At 37.8% G+C, this 18,682-nt stretch overlaps 1 protein-coding gene across 1 annotated transcript; it reads right to left on the bottom strand.

Annotated features, from left to right (window-relative positions):
* Positions 1-6,379: 6,379 nt before the first annotated feature.
* LOC131321000 (glucomannan 4-beta-mannosyltransferase 1-like) lies at positions 6,380-11,316 on the bottom strand. The gene is made up of 9 exons (XM_058351968.1): positions 10,856-11,316; positions 8,826-8,924; positions 8,493-8,745; positions 8,050-8,160; positions 7,806-7,942; positions 7,604-7,717; positions 7,269-7,468; positions 6,964-7,158; positions 6,380-6,815 (listed from the first exon to the last, which is right to left on the bottom strand). Exons 1-9 carry the CDS (start codon positions 11,168-11,170, stop codon positions 6,656-6,658), a joined length of 1,584 nt encoding a protein of 527 aa, XP_058207951.1. The 5' UTR covers positions 11,171-11,316; the 3' UTR covers positions 6,380-6,655.
* Positions 11,317-18,682: the final 7,366 nt, after the last annotated feature.

Here is an 18,682-nt window from a genome sequence, read left to right as displayed (position 1 = left end):
TTCCATACAATGAGCATTGTTTTTTTGCCAATCTACAACAATTTTTTTTTGTTTTCTTTTGAGGTATCTCGGGTGCACCAAGTCATGTTTCCCACAAATTCAATTACCGCAACTCACATTCATCAAGGGTCCAAGATAGGCCATTAATTTCACGGTACTGCTTGAAAAATTTATCAAATTACCATTTGAGAACAGAACACAAAACCCACAAGCCAACCCTTTGTCTCCCCACAAGAATGTCAAATATATGCATGTTCAATGCACGTGATTACTACAAGAATGGAACAGAGGAAGGTTCCCATAGGGGTAGGGTAGGATAGGGTAGGGGGGCATGTTAGAAGGTCAATTTTAGAAGGCGGACGTCCTTCTCTGGGACTTTAGTGTCATCTAGTAGGCGCGAGGGGACCAAAAGGCTAAACAAAGACACATGGAGAGTCGTAAATTTATGGATGTTGAAATTGCTTAATTTTAGGGGTCCCTCCTCTTCAGTAGAGGGTTTGATGTGTGTGGATATCAGCTTTGGCAATGCCATTCAAGCGATATTTGAGATCAAGTTTGATTCATTCTTAGTGGTACGCACAATTACCTTTGGCTGATGCCTAGATGGCTGTGGGGTGTCTCTAGCTAGTCATGGCCACTTGCGCAATATGGGTGGCACTCATAACTCTTGTAACGCTCAATGGCGCTCGTGACTAAGGCCCGGCCCTGGGAACAAACCCACCAACAACTGTTTGAAGTTGGTAATTTTTAGCTCAAAGTAGGTGCCCATTCAGACTGTTTCAGTGGTATTCTGAAAGCAGCCACTTTGTACATATTGTCAAAGGTTAAGCCTGTCTTCAATCTTTCTCCGCCTATATCTCTAATGATTGAGAACTATATAGATTCTGTTGGGCACCTCAAATTGAATAGCATATTTGAAATCGTTCGTTACTTTGACATGGTTTTATTAGTGTATGGTGGGTAAGAGGTGGGCTTCCTCACAAACCAAAGAGAGTTGTGTGGGAGTTAATTTTTTTTTTTACATTTTGGGTCATGAATTGTAGATTATATATAGTCTCCTCATCAGAATCTGTAAAAGTATTTAGATAATTTGTGCAAAGTGGATCTTGTAAAAGAAATTTGTGTGTGGAAGTATTATTAGAATCCAAAAAGGTCCTCAAGATCATTTCATGCATTTTGCCCCTGTTAATGCAAAAAAAGAAAAAAAGAAAAAAAGGGAAGTACTTATAGATCAAAGTTTTAAGTAAATAATGGTAATACTTCGTATTCCATCAAATTTTCTACTAGTATTAGCTTTAAGTTTCCTTTAAATTTAAGGGAAAAAACTGAAATGATCCCTGTAATTTAGTGTTTGTGTCAACTTGGTTCCTGCAATTTGAATTGGCTCGATTTACACTTTGTAGTTTTCATTTTGTTCCAACTTGGTCTAATTACTAACTGTCGTTAGCCTCCGTTAACTCCAGATACAAATGGGTCCCTTTTCTAGTGAATTACTGAACTCTTTCTTCTTTAACTTCGCAGACCTAAAGTCATTTCCTAAAAAGCAAAATGGAGTCACTTTTTTCTAAAAATCGGATTCTCTGGCCCGTGTTCTTTTTTCTAAAATACTTGAATTATTCTTCCGATATTCAAGAGGTGACCAAGCACACCTAAACTCTATACCCGGTGGAGACTCTAAGTTTTTTTTCTAAACCCCTTTTATGGCCCGAACTATGGCCGGACCTGATTCTCCTTTACCCGGAGATATGTAAGTAGCTTGATGAAAACTCAGTCCTTTTTAAAATAAAACCCACTTTATTTGCTAAAATTCAAATATTTTTCAAAAATATCCAAACCCCTTTTATAGAACACAAAACTCCTCATTTTTCTTTTTCTTTTTTCAAGAACCACATCGCAATCCATAGAAATCGGATCACTTATTCAGGCCCTAATCCCTCTCACTCCTTCCCCCGAAGGCAAATGAGACACATTTTGGTTGAAGGTAAAATCTCAAGCGCGACAAATGAAAAATGGAAGCCATGAAAAAAAAATGGAGAATGGAACAATGAAACTCTGTGTTTTGGTTTAGAGGTATATTAGGGTAAGGGGAGAATTACAGATTACGGTTTTAACTCTGGAAAAGGGGCCCATTTGTATCTGGAGTTAACGGAGTCTAACGGCAGTTAGTAATTAGACCAAATTGGAACAAAATAAAAACTACAAAGTGTAAATCGAGCCAATTCAAACTGCAAGATCCAAATTGACACAAACACTAACCTACAAGGACCATTTCGGTTTTTTTTCCCCTAAATTTGACTAAAAAGATGAACGTATTTTCACTTTTACGTTATTCGATTCTTTAAAATGTTTAGGGCCGGGCCTAATGGGTCCTACCAAGGACTTCCGCCATTGGGCCATTGCCATGGGCCTTATCTTCTCATATATTTCAACGCCCATTATCTTCTCATCTCATATATTTCAACTAAGAAATCAACAATGCTTTGAAACTTTAGTACTAGCGGTTAAGAACAATCAGAATGATCCTAGAAGTAGGTCAATCTTTTGCGTAATCTTAATTGAATCTAGTATCTCATTATGGCTTGGGAGGACAAAAATTCACCAAATTGGCTGCTCAAACCCTCTAGATCTAGACTATGGTAGTGTCAAAAGGTCAAGATAGTAATCATTTTGTTCTCACTCATAGCTTTTGTGGAGATACGGAAAGGTAATGATCATTTGTTGATAAATCACGCATTGGTAAAGCCCATTTTAAGGTCATAAGAGAATAGAGAAGACTCTGTACATAACTGTTAATGCACGACAGAGCACCTCCAACCCATTTCGTTGAGTGGAAATGTTGGTCATTAACCACTTTTTTTCTCCGTTAGGCTTGTCATCCCCATTTTTATGATTTTCTGAACTACTGCAACAAGTTTTTCCATGTAGAAATCAAGAGAGTGGTTAAAATTTTCCAAAAGAATTCTCACTCTATTTACTACACCTTTTTTTTTTTTTTTACAATGCCCATTACTTTAGTCCATTTGCAACTTTTGTATTATATTTACATCCATCTTCAATCCTACTATAGTTGATGGAAGGAAAAAATTGAATTCTGCGACTTAAATAGGAATTTCTCCTGGGGCATGGTTACGTAATGTGTTTCAGATTCCTAACCGCTACACAATTATGCATCAACATAATCATGTGATGATTAAGGGTCTTGGTGCTGTACCGAAGATTCCCCCGGACGAGTAAGCAATTGCTCATAGCCATGAGTCTAGCTAGGGAGGGGCTAAAGCAAAATACAAACGAGAACAAGTCTAGATAGGGAGGGCTAAAGCAAAATACAAACGAGAACTTGGGGGTTGAAAATCATTATAATTTTTCCAAACCAACTTTTATCAACAATAGCAAACTTCCAAAAATCCAAATTTTTCAATGTGGGAGTCGGCCCATGACGCAAGCCCCCCAAAAAACCCTTTCAAATGCACGACTTTAGGGTTTGGTTTGATAACTTTGATTGGAGTCCGAAAGAACTGAACGAAAATGTTTTAATTCGCCAAGTTGTCTTCTTATCTTCCCACGAATTCAGGAGCAGTTCGAACCTATACAAAAGAAAAGAAGAGAAAAAAAATAATAAAAAAATTTCTATTCCGTTGTTTTGGTTTGAGAGTGAGAGGGAAAGAAGCCGTTAGTTTTTGAGTTTTCGAAAAGTTGTAAACCGAAAAAACGGATATTTCTTGTTTCAGCGGTTCACATCGGCGAACCGGACCGCCCTCTCCACGGTTTGATTCGGGTAACACTGGCCTAATAAACGACGATCGGACATCCAGTCGCGAGTCTCAAAGCAAGAACGTCATCTGCTGCACCGGCTAGTACATCTTGTTCATGTATCTACTCATATACTATATTTCTGTATGGATTGTTGCTGTTTTTGATAACTCAGGTGCTCAAGTAATCCCGGGAGCGGTGGGCCTCGGCCCTAGAGTAATCTTGAGCCCAATCTCTGTCCACTTGGGGAGCCCAATTAAAGTCGGAGCAAAAGCTCGGTATGGATTGTTGCTGTTTGTCACTCAGGATTTGCATTCGAGGGGCTTTGAAGATTTCGATCGAGTTGAATTGCAATCTTCCTCGGAAAAATCTAGCTACGCGATCAGAGACCAGGTTTTTTCATTGAGGAGCGCTAGGAATAAAGAAAATTAACGAAGAAAATACTTTTAAAGTGTACATAAACGGTTCAGATTCACTGTGCATTGCATCTGAACCGTTCAGTATACTTTTTTCCATTTTCTTTGCATCTAGCATTTCTCTTTTTCATTGCATTAGGTTTGGACTCTTATCGAAGCATTATGTTTCAACTTTAGAAATTTTAAAAAAATCACCCTGCTGTGTCCCTGGCGTGTCTCAACATTAAAAAGGTTTCTATAATTTAATGGAAAAGTCAAACATGAAAAAGGTTTCAATAATTTAATGGAAAAGTCACGTAGTCTGTACCATATTTGTGCCCGGCATGTCTCATGTCCCTCGAATATCTGACACGAATACAGTGATATCTAGGAGTGTAATCCGATAGTATTTTGTTGTTTTTTCAGGTGTGTTTTTCAAAGTTACCCCCTCTTATTACAACAACATGCCAATTTTGATCCATCAACTCGAACCGGAGACCTCTTCCATAGGCACTTAGGCCCCCCTCCATGACCGCTTGGGCTACACCCTTGGGTCGTGTGAAGTATCATTTGGTCCCTCTTTTAATATCAATAACATCATCAAACTTTTGCTATTTGCCTATTTCTATTTGAGCCTCGAACTCTCAAATTCATTTTAATCAAATTGCTCAAGTGAGATTACCAACCGTATTGAGAAAATCTTGCTCTTAACTCTCTACAGTCTCACGTTAGCGATATTTAGCCTGTGTAATGGAGAAAAAATGACCATGAGAGCAATGGATTATCTAAACATTTTGATATGTTTGCTATGTCTTACATTGATGCTGAACCTCAGTTTTAGTGGCTATTGGTTTCTGCTCTCCATTTTTGTTTTTCTTAGTTGTACTACATTTTCCCCCTAGAATTTGAAGCCTAGAATTTAAGGGTTCTCTCATGCTGTAATACAAAATTGCTTGACGGCTTAAAACAGGAAAATTAGAAATTAGAGACAATTAGAGCAAAGTAGAAGTGACAGCACGTTATTGAGGCGACAAATCCCTCTTCTTCTTCTTTTTTTGAACTGGAGTTGACAAATTGTTGGATTACCATATCTTGTGGGAAAGGTTGCGAGCCATTTTTTCCCACTGTCATTGTGCAAGCTTCCAGAACCATTTTTGTCTGAATAAGTTGTCAGTGACCATTCAAAACTACCTCAACCAATCGCAAATCGCAAGCCTATGTAGGCTTCCCATCTTAGGTTTAATCCATGAAGCATGCTGAGGGCTGCCTCATGGTTTGTGCCTTTGCGGCCCCCTGATGGTTTCGACATTTCGTATGTCAGATAGATGATAGGCTTTTCTCCCTCGGAAAATTTGTGGAATCCTTAGAGTCAGCAAAAAGCCAAAATTCTTTGGTTGATAAAGGATAGTGGTTAAATTTGGAGGTCCCTTGGATTGCCATATCTGTGTTGGGGCTGTTGGCCAATCTGGGGACACAAGGTGATCTGTGTGGGATACGCCACATGGCACTTAAATTACATTTTTAACAGTTGCTTGGGATGGGGCACTTCGGGGACACACGTAGGGGCACAGCAAGGTGATTTTTATAAACCTAAAAAGCTTTTTTAGGCTAAAATATTGTGTGATACTTCCTCCGTCCCAAACTATTTGCTCAATTCGCAGAACGAGAACTTAAAAATAATACAGTTTTTTTCAAGAAAATTTGAAAAAAAAATTAACAATTTAATTGGTATCAATGAGTTCTTTTGATTTATGATTTTTTTATTTATATTTTTGTTTGAAGGAATTGTATTTTAAAGTCCTCGTTTTGCAGACAGTGCAAACAATTTGAAGTGGATGGAGTATAAAACTTATGTGTATCATGAATGTGTATAGGCAATTAGGCATAAAACATCGGCTCATAATGTATTTGATAGAAGTCCCAACCTAAATAGTTAGCGGCTACAATGTGGGTTGGCATAGATAGAAAACTTGATTGGAAGAAAATCGCCATATCCCCTGCCGTATCCTTGTCCCCATTTATTGAGAATTTCCACATCTTGTATCCGTGTACCTGTCTAAATCTGTGCTACGTATGGTTGGAGCTTTTCTTGAACAGGGCTCCCTTTATTAACCATGTCCCCCGGAATGTTTCTTAGTCAGCTAAGGGTAGTGCTTTTGGTTCTTCCAGTTTTTTGTTTCCCTTGGATCTGGAACATTTCTTCTATAAATGCCTGAACTAAAAATTGCAGATGGTTTGAGATAACCCTTTTAGTTCAAAATTTTCTTGAGATTTCAGTAGGCACATTATCTGGACTTCATGTGTAATTGTGTGCATATGATACATTGTAGAACATGTTGCTAATGTCCTGATAATTTCCCTAGTAATTGATGCACTAACACTTGCACTTGTTACACTTAACCTCCCAAGTCACTGGTATCCTATGGCGTACACTCAGCCAACTATATTGCTTATCAGTCCACAGCATGTGTTACAATTCGCTTGAGGGCTTCATTTTGGGATATAGAGTTCTAGTTGGAGACGAATGTCCCGACATGCCCAAATCCGATTGTGAAGAAAGCCCCTGCTTGCAATAACAGATATACAAAGAAATGATCTCTTCCATAGAGCAGATTGTAGATTGCACAGTGCAGCATAAACATCCCCATTATCAGCTCCAAGACATGGATCCTGTTGTCAAAGGATACGTCGGAAAATTTAACACAATATTTTGTTGTGTTCCAGATAGTGTGTGTTTATTTTGACAGCCAATATTTTGTCAGCTGAATGAATCCTTGAGTGAAAGATATTCTTATCTAATATGAATGAGTAAAAATACCTTTCTCCAATTCGTGATTGAGGCTGCTTTGATAGTTTGGCATTCAACTTTTGCTTTGAGGTGTTCCCTAGCTTCTCAGTCACGACCCATTCATTTACACGGTTGCCTTCTAGAAGTCCTATGATTGCTGCCTTAGATCGATGTAGAGACATCACATTCTCAAACAAGATCCAGAAGACAAGCAGATGCATAGACCTGTGAAAGTCCAAATAAGCAAGAGATCTCCCATAAGTGGCTAGGGTCCAGAAGAAATTGTAAGAAGGTAAAAATGTAGGATTATATCGCTTTATGTGGATATTATGTACCTGGGTGTGCAGAGAACATTCAGAATGGTAATTGTTGCCGGAATGTATATGGCTATCGGCTTGGGAAGATGGACTTCAGGAACTAAGACACTCACTGGAATTATGATGCCGTAAAAGAAGAAAGTGACCCAGTGTGCTACTATCTTTCTCACGAAAAAGAATTGGTAGATGATATGAAATTTCTTCCAGATTGTCACCCTCTACATAAGAGAACAAAGGTACTGCTTGAATTCCCTTGGAAAATGAGAGAAAGAAGTGATTACTGAGGAATCCTCTTCAGTTCAGATCACTGTAAAACCCACTACTTATAAACAGAAAAAAATTAGTGTTCTCACCTCACAGAATATGATTTCCTTGATCATTTTCCTGAATAAGTTAGCTGGGCCACATGACCAGCGGTGCTGCTGATATCGGTAAGCCTTAAAAGTACTTGGGAGTTCATTTTTGACCTGTAAATATAGATTTGGTTGATCCACTGAAGAACTGGGAGAAATTCTAGGAAGTGTGAAGTTGAAAGTTATTAGGCCAGAAACTCACCGCTAAGTCCCCCACGAAGACAAATTTCCAACCTTTAAGGCTAGCCCTGACCGCAAGATCCATGTCTTCCACTGTCGTACGATCTTTCCATCCATCAGCATCATTCACTGTTTGTATCCGCCAAACTCCAGCAGTCCCTACATTGTAGTTTGGAAAAGACTTTAATTGTATTGGGTAAGAGTAGTTTCTTAATTGGCTACAAGGCAGAAATGTTTCATCCAGGGGTAAGTCTTATGTAGTTTACCGTTAAACCCAAAGAAAGAATACATCGACGAGCCAACTTCTTGTTCGACAGAGAAGTGATAGTCTAGTGACATCTCTTGGAGACGGGTCATCAGACATTCATCCGCATTAACTGCACGATTAAAGGTAGTAGTAGGTTAACTTTCTATTTTTTTTGGAAGTAGTAGTAGTAGTAGTAGGTTAACTGGATGATTAGTAAATTACCAATATGTCTGAGAATTTGTAATTTCCGTGCATTTGACATGTTTTTTGCTATGAAATTCATGCATGCGTGATTGCACATTAACCTAAGTAGCTGTTTGTTTCACAACACTACATTGCTCTTATTCTGCTATTTTTTCCATTTGCGACAATTTCGGGTGACCCCAAAAATAAGATGATAAAGGATAACCCGATAAGCTATCTGCTGCATACTTTGCGATATTACAATGTTATCATCCTTACCAAATTTCCATCTGGCCTGAACCAAACCCAATTTTGGGTTCTCAAGAAGATAGGGAATTGTCCTCCAAAGAAAATCTTTGTCAGGTTGGAAGTCTGCGTCGAATATTGCTACGAATTCACACTTTTGCACATATGGCTTCTGCATTCCGTCATTAAGGGCTCCAGCCTTGTATCCATTCCTGTTATTCCTTGTTTCGTACTTTACATTTACCCCTTTTTCTACCCATTTTTGGCACTCCAACTCCACCAAAGCCTGCATGTACACAGAAATGAGATCCTAGCAATTTGTAGTAAGAGACTCTATTATAGTACTTTTTGAGGTAAAAGAGATACCCTTAGGACTTCATTGGTGGAGTCATCTAGGACCTGGACAATTAAGCGATCCGATGGCCATGAAAGCGCGCATACAGCCCCAATTGAAAGCTTGTAAACCTAGAATAGAAGAAGAGTTGCGGGATTAATTCAAGGTGCTAGCAAGCATACTAGAGAAAGTTGGACCAAATCATGCATTAGTATGGTTTGAGGGTTTATGGCTATGGGAAAGGCTTCTGGTCGTACAGGTATGCAAGGGAACTGTCTTGTTATGCAACCTATGTTACTTTTGTAGCCTAATAAGGAAGTGAGGAATTATTTTGTACTTAGCTATGGTAACATAAATTTGGGATGAATGCTATTGGAAATTGTATAACAACCATTTCATAGAGACAATGCCGTTGACAATTAGCCAGATCAGCTCATCGTCGTGCTTGTTTGTATACCAAAAGAAACAGACAGTAATGATGGCATCTGATGATAATTTACCGATGACTGGCATTTTTGTTTCTTTTCTAGTTGTTTGGTTGAAGCATGTTCACTTTAGATGGTTACATCATGATATGCAGCTAGGCATTTTGGTCGATGCTGCACGTATGGAAATGTGTATGTGCAACCAAAGGTCAAGATATTAAAATGATAATTTGATGGTCTTCACTGGCATTATCCAGTTGTGGCTCCTGATTAGTGATGTATGTCACAGTTTCGACCCATGCAACATAAGAGGATACATGATCGCTTCTAGCACTAAGAGCGAATAGTGCTATTTTACTGATTATTGAACGTTTTAGTCTCGTCAATCTAGAATATTAGTTTCTGAGATTTTCAGCCGAAGTAGGTATCCGCGTTGCTAAACCAGGGAGATGGATCATCATCTACTTGGTTCTGCTTTTGCATACAGAAGTAACAGAACTAGAAAGTGATATACTTTCTATCTTCTTCTATTGCTGCTTCATATTAGGCAACAAGGGTCTTCAAGTATGGTCATTCTCTATGAAGCACGGGTACTTCAGAAATGTCGCCGTATGCGTACCGGTACGGCAAAAACGTACCGGGTACGGCAAAATTTGATCGGGTACTTTTGATAATTTTGGGAACGGCATGGGTACGGCAAGGGTACGTTTTAGCCCAAAATGATTTTTTTTTCAAAATTTAAGGGATTTTTTTTGTAAATAATTATAAAATATGGACTTATTGTGTAATTTTTTTGTCTTTTATATACACACACGTTTACTGAGTCACTGAGAGAGACAGCGGTCTAGGGCTCCAAATCGGAACAGAAGACGTAAGTTCTCTCTCTTTTATATACACATACACGTTTACACTGAGTCAATGTTTGTAAGTATTGTTGGTATGTAAGGAACAAAGAACTCGTCTTGCTTTGATCTAGGCACGTTGAACTTGATGTATGAACTTTGAACTTTTATCTATGTTACTTTTTGTTGGTAAAATGGGTTTATATTTCATTTAAAGCAATAAAAAATAGAAAAAAATTTATATATCTATTCGCCGTACCCCCACCGTACCCGTACCCTACTTTTTTGGGGTTTTGCCATTTTCCATACCGCGTACCGTACCCGTACCGTGTACCGGTACCCGTGCTCCGTAGGTCATTCTTCTTCTGATGTTTGTGCAGGAGGTAGTTAGAAAACCAGTTTTGTTGCAAAAAAAAATCTTGGGGTTCAAGAAAACCAGTTTTGGTGCAAAAATGCATGGTAAGTTCTAATCTAACGCAATGACCAATCATTGCACAAGCAGTAGTTTTCCTTCTCGAGAGAATTTATTGGTCTATATCACTAAGTCACTATACGCATGCAATCAATGTGTGGTGGTAGTTAAATCCTCTTGGCCATGAAAGCAGAATGGTTAATTAGTAATTGTCTCTCACCCTTTTACAGCTATGAACTTGTGATGCCTGCTTCCCTGAAGAGTTTTCGAACGGTAAAAGCTGATGGTTCATGGGCTTAAATGCATGAATAGTGCAGACTGAATTCACAGAATATTTAGACAACTATGCAAAAGCAGTGATAGTAAAGTGCAGTCATACATACCTCCATCTCGTTGTACATGGGTATTTGTATCAACACCATGGGATAGCTTTTGTTGCGCTCTAGGTCTTCTTTCAGGTCATCCAACTTATACTCGGTGGATCTTTTCTTTCCCAAAAGCTTTACGCATAGGATTACAATGGCCATGTAAACTCGTTCGACAAAAAGCATAATAGACATCCCCGCACATAAGTATATTGCTACAGATAGAAGCGGTACAATCATTGGAATGATTATATGCTCCCAACCATAACTGAGACTACCTGTAACATCAACTGCCGCACTCACCTCAGGCTTTTGAAGAAGTAAATTTCTCATGGTCGTGAGCTATGCTATGTGGAGAAAAAACCGAATTTTATGGATAGCAAAGCTTAGCACTTAAGAGCTTGGAGAACAAGTTGATAGAAAGTGCATCAAGTGCTCTCAGTGTGCCTGGGGATGCAAATTTTGCTTTAAATAGAACTTGAAGATTCGCCACAGTTTGGGGCTTCGGTGGATGAGTTTAGCGCGATATTATTTAACTGGTAAAATAGAGATTTTAATATATAGAGAGAGATGACAGTCTGCAATCTGCATGCAAGTAAAGTGCTGCAGTATATCACATCCCAGCTGGAATTCTGGTCCTTCCCATCGACTTTACAATTGAAAATTTTGGAGTCAAACGATTTAGATTAACGTTGTTATTAATGTCCATGTTACTCTTATTGTTTTAAAGTAGTCATTTTGTACTAGGAAACTGAGTTCCAGCCTTTTTCCTGACTTCAGCATCTTTTGATATCTTGTTTGTACAAACTTTTGTCTAAATCCAGGGTAGCTTCAGTCAAGTTGATTTCTCATATCCTTTCCTAACATTCAAGATATTACACTGCGTCGTTTCGAAAAAACTAGTTGTTATACTGTGGAACTTTAGTGCAAACTTTCAAGAGATAGAGCAATGCAGTAATGCTGCACGAGTAGCCAAGCTGTATAATATGGTATAGTAACGGCTGGATTATTTTGTGGTCCACTGATGCAATGGTGTAAGCCCAGTTAATCTAATTTCGCGGTGCACATGCCATTTGCATATGTTAGATGCAGAATAAAAGTAAGCTGGCAATTTCTATCCCTTGCCTGATTGCGTAAATGCTATAGTTTTCTTTGTCAAGGCTTGCGTTTTCCTTTTATATGTCGAACAGCATAAGGACGTATTTGTGTTTCTCCTTGTTGATCATATTGATGTAAATAAATGACGGTTAGTGTACGTGGAAAATGTTCTGGATTTTTGCCAGCATGATGTAAACTGAAAGCGTCTTATGTACACATCTAGGTTGATTGTGGACATTGATGCTTAACACCGCATCTGTGTTGTTCGTTTCCTCACAAAATTAGTTGCTATTGCTGGTGTACGATTGACACGAAGTGAGACAGTCTACTCGCAACATTTATTGTTTGGGATTATCCTTTGAATCTTCGTTGAAGGACTGAGGTGGTGAGTACGATTGCACTTTTAGCATCTGAATACACTGCTTGATTCTAAAGTCATTTGTGGGGCTCCGTTCCAAGTGGCTCATATTTTCTGAATGTGGGCTCGAGATCTGCTCCTAGTTCCTTCCTTCGCCCTGCAAAAACGAAGCATGACTAAAGACTACACCGGAGGTCCTCCGGGATGGCCCTCCGGTGCAAAAGTCAGTTTACTTGCAGATAGAAATTAAGAACCAGGAGCTAGGGTTTTCTTTTTTGCGTACCTCTCCCAAGTCGGCATAATGGGATATTTATAGGGAACCTCTTAGCTTGATCTCCAAAATTGCACCAACGCTCAACACGCGTCGGCTGACGTCACTCTTATGTCACGTTTAGGGTTTTGTAACCATTGACAGGATGAGCTGGCACCTTCACGTGCCCCCATCGCTATTCTCATAACCGTTTGGATGACCTCACAACCATCATCATTGCCACGGTTGCTGTTCCCACGTAGGCGAGCTGGAACGATTGCTACGCTTCGTTCGGCACCGAGCGTGTTGTGCGACCTCGGAGGGTGTCCAATCCGAGCGAGTTTCCCGTTCGCGTGGGTGCTGGAAACTAAGGCGATTAAGGAAGTCGTAATTAACGAGATCCTCGGCTACCGAAGCCTTCGGAGTTCCGAACGTTGAGAGAAAGATGGATTGGAGTTGATAGGAATACTGGATCACGTTCGGAAACGGCACGAGCCATTTTGCTTGGCCTGCTACATCATTGTATCAGCACCAACGTCCGGCAATTCATGACAAATCTTATGCTCATATTTCAGATGCAAGATATGAGTTAAGGCAAATTAATAGATGCACATTGCACGTTATGTTATTTCGTCGAACACGGTTTACAAAGCTAACACGGTTTACGAATTCCTCGGTTCCTACCAAAATTATCCAACACGGGCAACGAATCTACAGGAAATTATCAAATATGTTCCTCAAATCTACAGAAAAAACATGTTCCTCAAATCTACAGAAATCTGAAGTACTGAACATATAACCAGATCGACCTTCTATGTCCGGCACTCGTCGCTAATATTGCTACCATAATCATCTAGATATGTTCTGCATGGGTTAAAAGTACTTTCCTTCGTTATTAATTTGGCAATTCACGATTTTACTTCGTTATTAGTTTTTTTTTTTTTTTTCCCCACTTCTATTTCGGTCCTTCAACTTATTATAGATGCCTTTTAAGAGAGTGGATCCTGGCTCATAAGTTGATTACATACCTATTTCGTGCACTAGATAACTGGTTATTAACCGAGCTTGGGTAACTCAATGTGGAATAAAGTCTAACAGATCTCCTGGGTCCCTCTTCCTCTCAGACTCATTCCTTCACAAATCACTCGATGGGTAAACTGCATCTTCTAAGGCAACATCGAATTCTTTCTGTCACCCTCTATGTGTTTGTTTATAACCCTAATATTTTTCAATTCTATGTCAGATTTGGTGACGTTGTCGTCTTTTTTTTTTTTAATAAAAAATTATTGACACCCTATTTTATGCTTTTTGAGATGTAAACCCTAATTTTTAATTAAGCTAGCTCACGCTGTTGGTATTAAATGTGGTACTTTTAAATGTAGAGATTATGTAACACTTGACGGTGGGTTCGTTTTGAAGTATAGTTTAGTGTTTTATTAATGGCTTTGTTTTTCAATACTTCATTGGGTTTAAACACTTGACATTGGATTCTTTTTAATTATAATAATTGGGAAAGTCTATAATACACATCCCTTAAAAGGGTGTATCATATGCACCTATTTTGTGGTTCATTCATAACGTTTTAGAGTGTTTCGTAACTTTTGTTCTAGAATTCACAACTTTTCAGCAGTATACGATTCATAACATTTTCATTATGATTCATAACATTTTGGTATATCTCATAACCTTTATACGATTCGTAACTTTTTAGCAATACGATTCGTTACATTTTCTCTATAATTCATAACATTTTGGGGGGTGCATATGATACACACCCAAATAAATGGTGTGTATTGTAGTGTTTCCCATAATAATAATATTAGTTTTTGTGTTTTCTTTCTATTTTAGATGTATAATTGACCTAGTCCGTACATAATATTTGCTGTTTATTTTCCAGATGGAAGGTGAAAGTCAAGTAGCCATCACACTGGATCGATGATGAACTGAGTCAAACAAAAAAAAAAAAACAGGAAGGGCAACAAAAATAGATCAATTGTGTGGGGGATTACTTCACCCACGTTACAGTTGGGAGCAAGGGAAAGAGTTAGGGCCGGTTGTAACTCCTGCAGCGTGGAATATGCGGCTAACACGACTTCCAATGGTACGTCGACGATCAAAAGTCATATCTTGTTAATCAATGTTGGTGTATAGCGATGGCCGACTTCCAATTGGAAAGCTTACGGCTTCGAAGTTTAGCGTAGAAGCTCTTGGAAAGGCATCGGCTCGCCTTCGTAATCAAGGTTTTGAATGATTTATGCTCGTGGTGCAACCAAACTGTTACCAAACCAAATCGTCTTCTTTTATTTACACGCTGAACCAAACCATCTTGCTTAGTGTCAAGGTTTTTATTCTTAAAATTTCTACTACAAACCAATATAACATTGTAAGTGCGCGGAGGAAGCCTTAACTCTCTACTAGGCAAGTGTATACCTCTACCGGTTCGGTTCAGTCTGAATCGGAATTTCTGGAAAGGAAACCGAAACCAAACATAATTCTTGCTAAATGGAAAAACAAACCGAAGCTGTGAAGTTAGAAAACTAAACAAAACCAAACCAATTTTTACCGATTTTTTTGGTGGTTTTTTCGTTTTTGTTTCACCACTACTACTACTACTAGTAAGATTGGGACACTGTGAGATTGTATGTAAAAGGTTCAGGCTACGTTGCGATTTTCAGGTTCTTTGTATGTGACCTTCAATGCATTTTTTTTTTTTGGAGAGATCGTGACTATTAAATCTCAAATTGCTTCATAAGAAGAAGGTGATATGCTTGTGATAGCACGAGGAAGAAGTTTGATAAAAAAAAAAAAAAAAAAATACTCATGAAACTTCGAGTTTGGAAAGAGTTAGATGATTAGTTTGGCTTTGTCCAAAATATTTGTAATGAATTCTGTTATGTAAGTGCCTTTGAGCAATTATTAATATTTCTTTTCAATTTTTGACCAAAAAAAAAAAAGACAATGCATCAAAAATTACAAATGCCTAAGGACATCTCCAACCCATATTTTATTCCTTCAAAAAATTTCCTCCATTCCTCCATTTTGGAAGAAAAACCAATTCCAATCCATCCTCCAAGAGGTGTTTTGACATCAATTCCTCCATCTTGGGGGAAAATAGTGTAAACCCATTCTCCATTCGAGAGAAATATACTTTCATCCTCTATACCTGGAGGATGAAAAAATTTATACTACATATTTGAGGGAACGGAGACAACAAAAAAAAAGTGTTTTGGATGATGAGTTGGAGCAAAATCATCTTCTAAAATGCCTTTTTTAAGCCAAAAAGGAGTTTTTGAGAACGAAAAAAGTGATTTGGAGGATTGCATTAGAGATGATCTTAGAAGCTCTTATTCTTTTAATTTACTTATAGTCAAAGTCTGAGTAGAAGTCCTCTAAACTCAAATTTTTTAAAGTTCGTTTTACTCTTCGCAATTTACAACTATGTCATCAATAAAGTTTATACTAAAAAAATTGTGCTTAAATTTGAGTTTGTCCATTGAAATACTCTAATACCAAATGATACTTTTACTCAAATATCATATTTGAGTAAGGTGTTGGAGACTCATGCTCCTAGTTTTTATGATCTTTCTTTTGTGTCCTTTCAATTTCGAGTTTTTTGAAAAGTTGTAAACGAAAAACGAATACTATTGTTTCTACAATTCACACAGGCAAGTCGGACGGCCGTCTCCACGTTTGATGTTTGTAGTAATTGATTGATGGGGATTAGCTCCAATGCATCTCTCCATACCCCGGCATAATACTCTTCTCATGCACCATTCACAAGTAGACCGTACCCCAATAATTTGAACTGTAAATCTATTAGAAATTATCGTAAACTTCATCCTTGGAAGAAATAATTATTATCGAACATCATAAACGTGTTAACAGCTCATATTGTGTATACCCTCTTCTATCTGCTACTCAGTATATAGAGGAGCTCCCGTGTCAAATACCTATCGTTGGACGACGATATGAGTATTTCCTAAAAGGGATTTAAACTTACAATCATATTTTCCCTTTAGTTTTGAAAACAAACTGCAATTTTTTAGTGTTTTTTCTGAAATAGTTTGCACGCGAGTGGGACACACGATAAGAGTATGGAGGGTATCCAGAATAATACTCCCTCCATCCCAAAATGTTTGTCCGGTCCGCAAAACGATGACGTAAAAATAATACTCCTTCCGTCCCTTTTTAAGTGTCCTACTTCGTAACTCCAACTTATTAAAAAGACATCATCATAACACATTTCACATCAACTTTTTCCTCCACTTTCCTTACTTACCCATCATCATTACACTTTTTACTTACTAACTTTTCAAAATAAAATCTACTTTTAGGGACAAAATAGACAATACACCAACTTTTACCCACCTAACTTTACAAAATGGACACTTATTAAGGGACAGCCCAAAATGAAATATTGGACAAAAAAAAAGGGACGGAGGGAGTATAATTTTTGCAAGAAAAATTCAAATTTGTTTCAACAATTCAATAGATATCGATGAGTTCTTTTAATTTATGAAAAAAGTTTGAATTATTTTTGAAAGAAATACAGTATTTTTTAGTTCTCATTTTGCAGACCGAACAAACATTTTGGGACGAAGGTAGTAGTACATTTCTGGAGAGCAGTTGATTCTAATCTCACGCGTCCTCTCTCTCAGATTGAGCTCTCGTCCTGTTCTGACCTCCCTCAAGTTTCGGTCATTTGTGGGTCCTTTTCAGGTTCAAAATAATAATCGAAACGGTTCACTTTGTAGAGTTTGCCAAGAATATCGACTAGGCTGAAAATTACGTTGATTGGATATCATTGATATGATTTTGGAATGCATTAACTTTTAACTAATTGTGTCAAATGGATTGCAATACAGTTTTACATTTTGAATCGAATAACATGATTTTAGACGTGATCGATGTTCTTGATGAACTTAAAAAGGGATGTTGTGATCATTGTTGTGGACCCAAAAAGGACCCACAAATGGCCCAAACTGGACCACAATAGACTCAATCATCAAACTGTACAAAAGGCAGCGAATTCACAATAAACTCACTCTCTAAAAATCTATGTGACTGTGTCTCATGAGTGCAATGTTATTCACCCTCCTTAAACAAGGATGAACATTACCCTCCTTGACATGACTTGTGGAATCCACACCATTTCGGCCAATATAAAGAAAGGTGAATAAAACTCAACTCATACACCCTCTCAATTCAAGATTTCAAGCACTCAATCTTCCTTGGGAATTCTAGCCAGGAGATCACAGACTAGGTTTCATTTCGGCTTCTTTAATTCAAAAAGGTAGTGGCCTTCCTACAGGCTCCGGCTATGGTACTCCCGGCGGTTTTTGGAGCACCATACTCACCGAATATGGATTATTGGATTGAAAATAGATAAATCACAACTCTTTGATCAAAACTAAAAGTAGGGTGGTTTTATTAAAAACAAGATGGTTTCGTAAACTTTTGACCAAAAAACGAAGAATTATTTATCACAGAAACAGACAATACTTACCATTGACTAAGGCAACATGTACCATCGTATAAGGCAAAACTTACCACACAAACAAGCAATACTTACAAGTGTATTGGGGCATCATGCCCCCAAGTGTTACCAGCCATTAGATTAAAGTAAAAACATCACAACCGTTCAAGGAAAAGTAAGAAAAACTTGCCTGGCCGTTGAAAACTCAAAAGTGTACTCTATTTTTATTTTTTTGATCTTGACTCAAAAGTGTACTTGAAAACCCATACTCTTTTTTACAAAGCCATCTCCTCCATATTACGCCCCTGTGCTCTCTCTTACAGCGAAAGGCCCAAAAACTATGGTGACAAAATTAAGTTCCTTTAGATTGTTTATGGTGAAAAAAATTAACTTTTTTTAGACTATTTATTTATTAAAAAATATGGTGAAAAAAATAGGTGCTCTAATTTTTAATTTGTTTGAATTAGTGCGAATATTTTATTTTTGATTATGAGAGTCTTGAAAACAAAAATTATGACCCTTTAGGATAAAATGATTAAAAAAAAAAGATCTTCACACAGGTTTAAACATATTGAAAATGGGAGCACTTAAATTTTAATCATATTTTTTAATACATAAACAGTCTAAAAAAGTTAAGTGCTCTAATTTTCAATCCGTTTGATC

The sequence above is a fragment of the Rhododendron vialii genome, chromosome 3a, assembly GCF_030253575.1.
Source record: "Rhododendron vialii isolate Sample 1 chromosome 3a, ASM3025357v1".
Taxonomy (NCBI): Eukaryota; Viridiplantae; Streptophyta; class Magnoliopsida; order Ericales; family Ericaceae; genus Rhododendron; species Rhododendron vialii.
This window is presented reverse-complemented; position numbering and strand designations above follow the sequence as displayed.

What these genes read in the sequence shown, in the direction of transcription:
- LOC131321000 (XM_058351968.1), bottom strand. Translation starts at nt 11,170, where the DNA reads ATGAGAAATTTACTTCTTCAAAAGCCTGAGGTGAGTGCGGCAGTTGAT. An exon ending in TCAGGCCAGATGGAAATTTG is followed by an intron (nt 8,161 to 8,492) that starts GTAAGGATGATA and finishes TTAATCGTGCAG; the next exon opens with TTAATGCGGATGAATGTCTG. An exon ending in TCTTCGTGGGGGACTTAGCG is followed by an intron (nt 7,718 to 7,805) that starts GTGAGTTTCTGG and finishes CTATATTTACAG; the next exon opens with GTCAAAAATGAACTCCCAAG.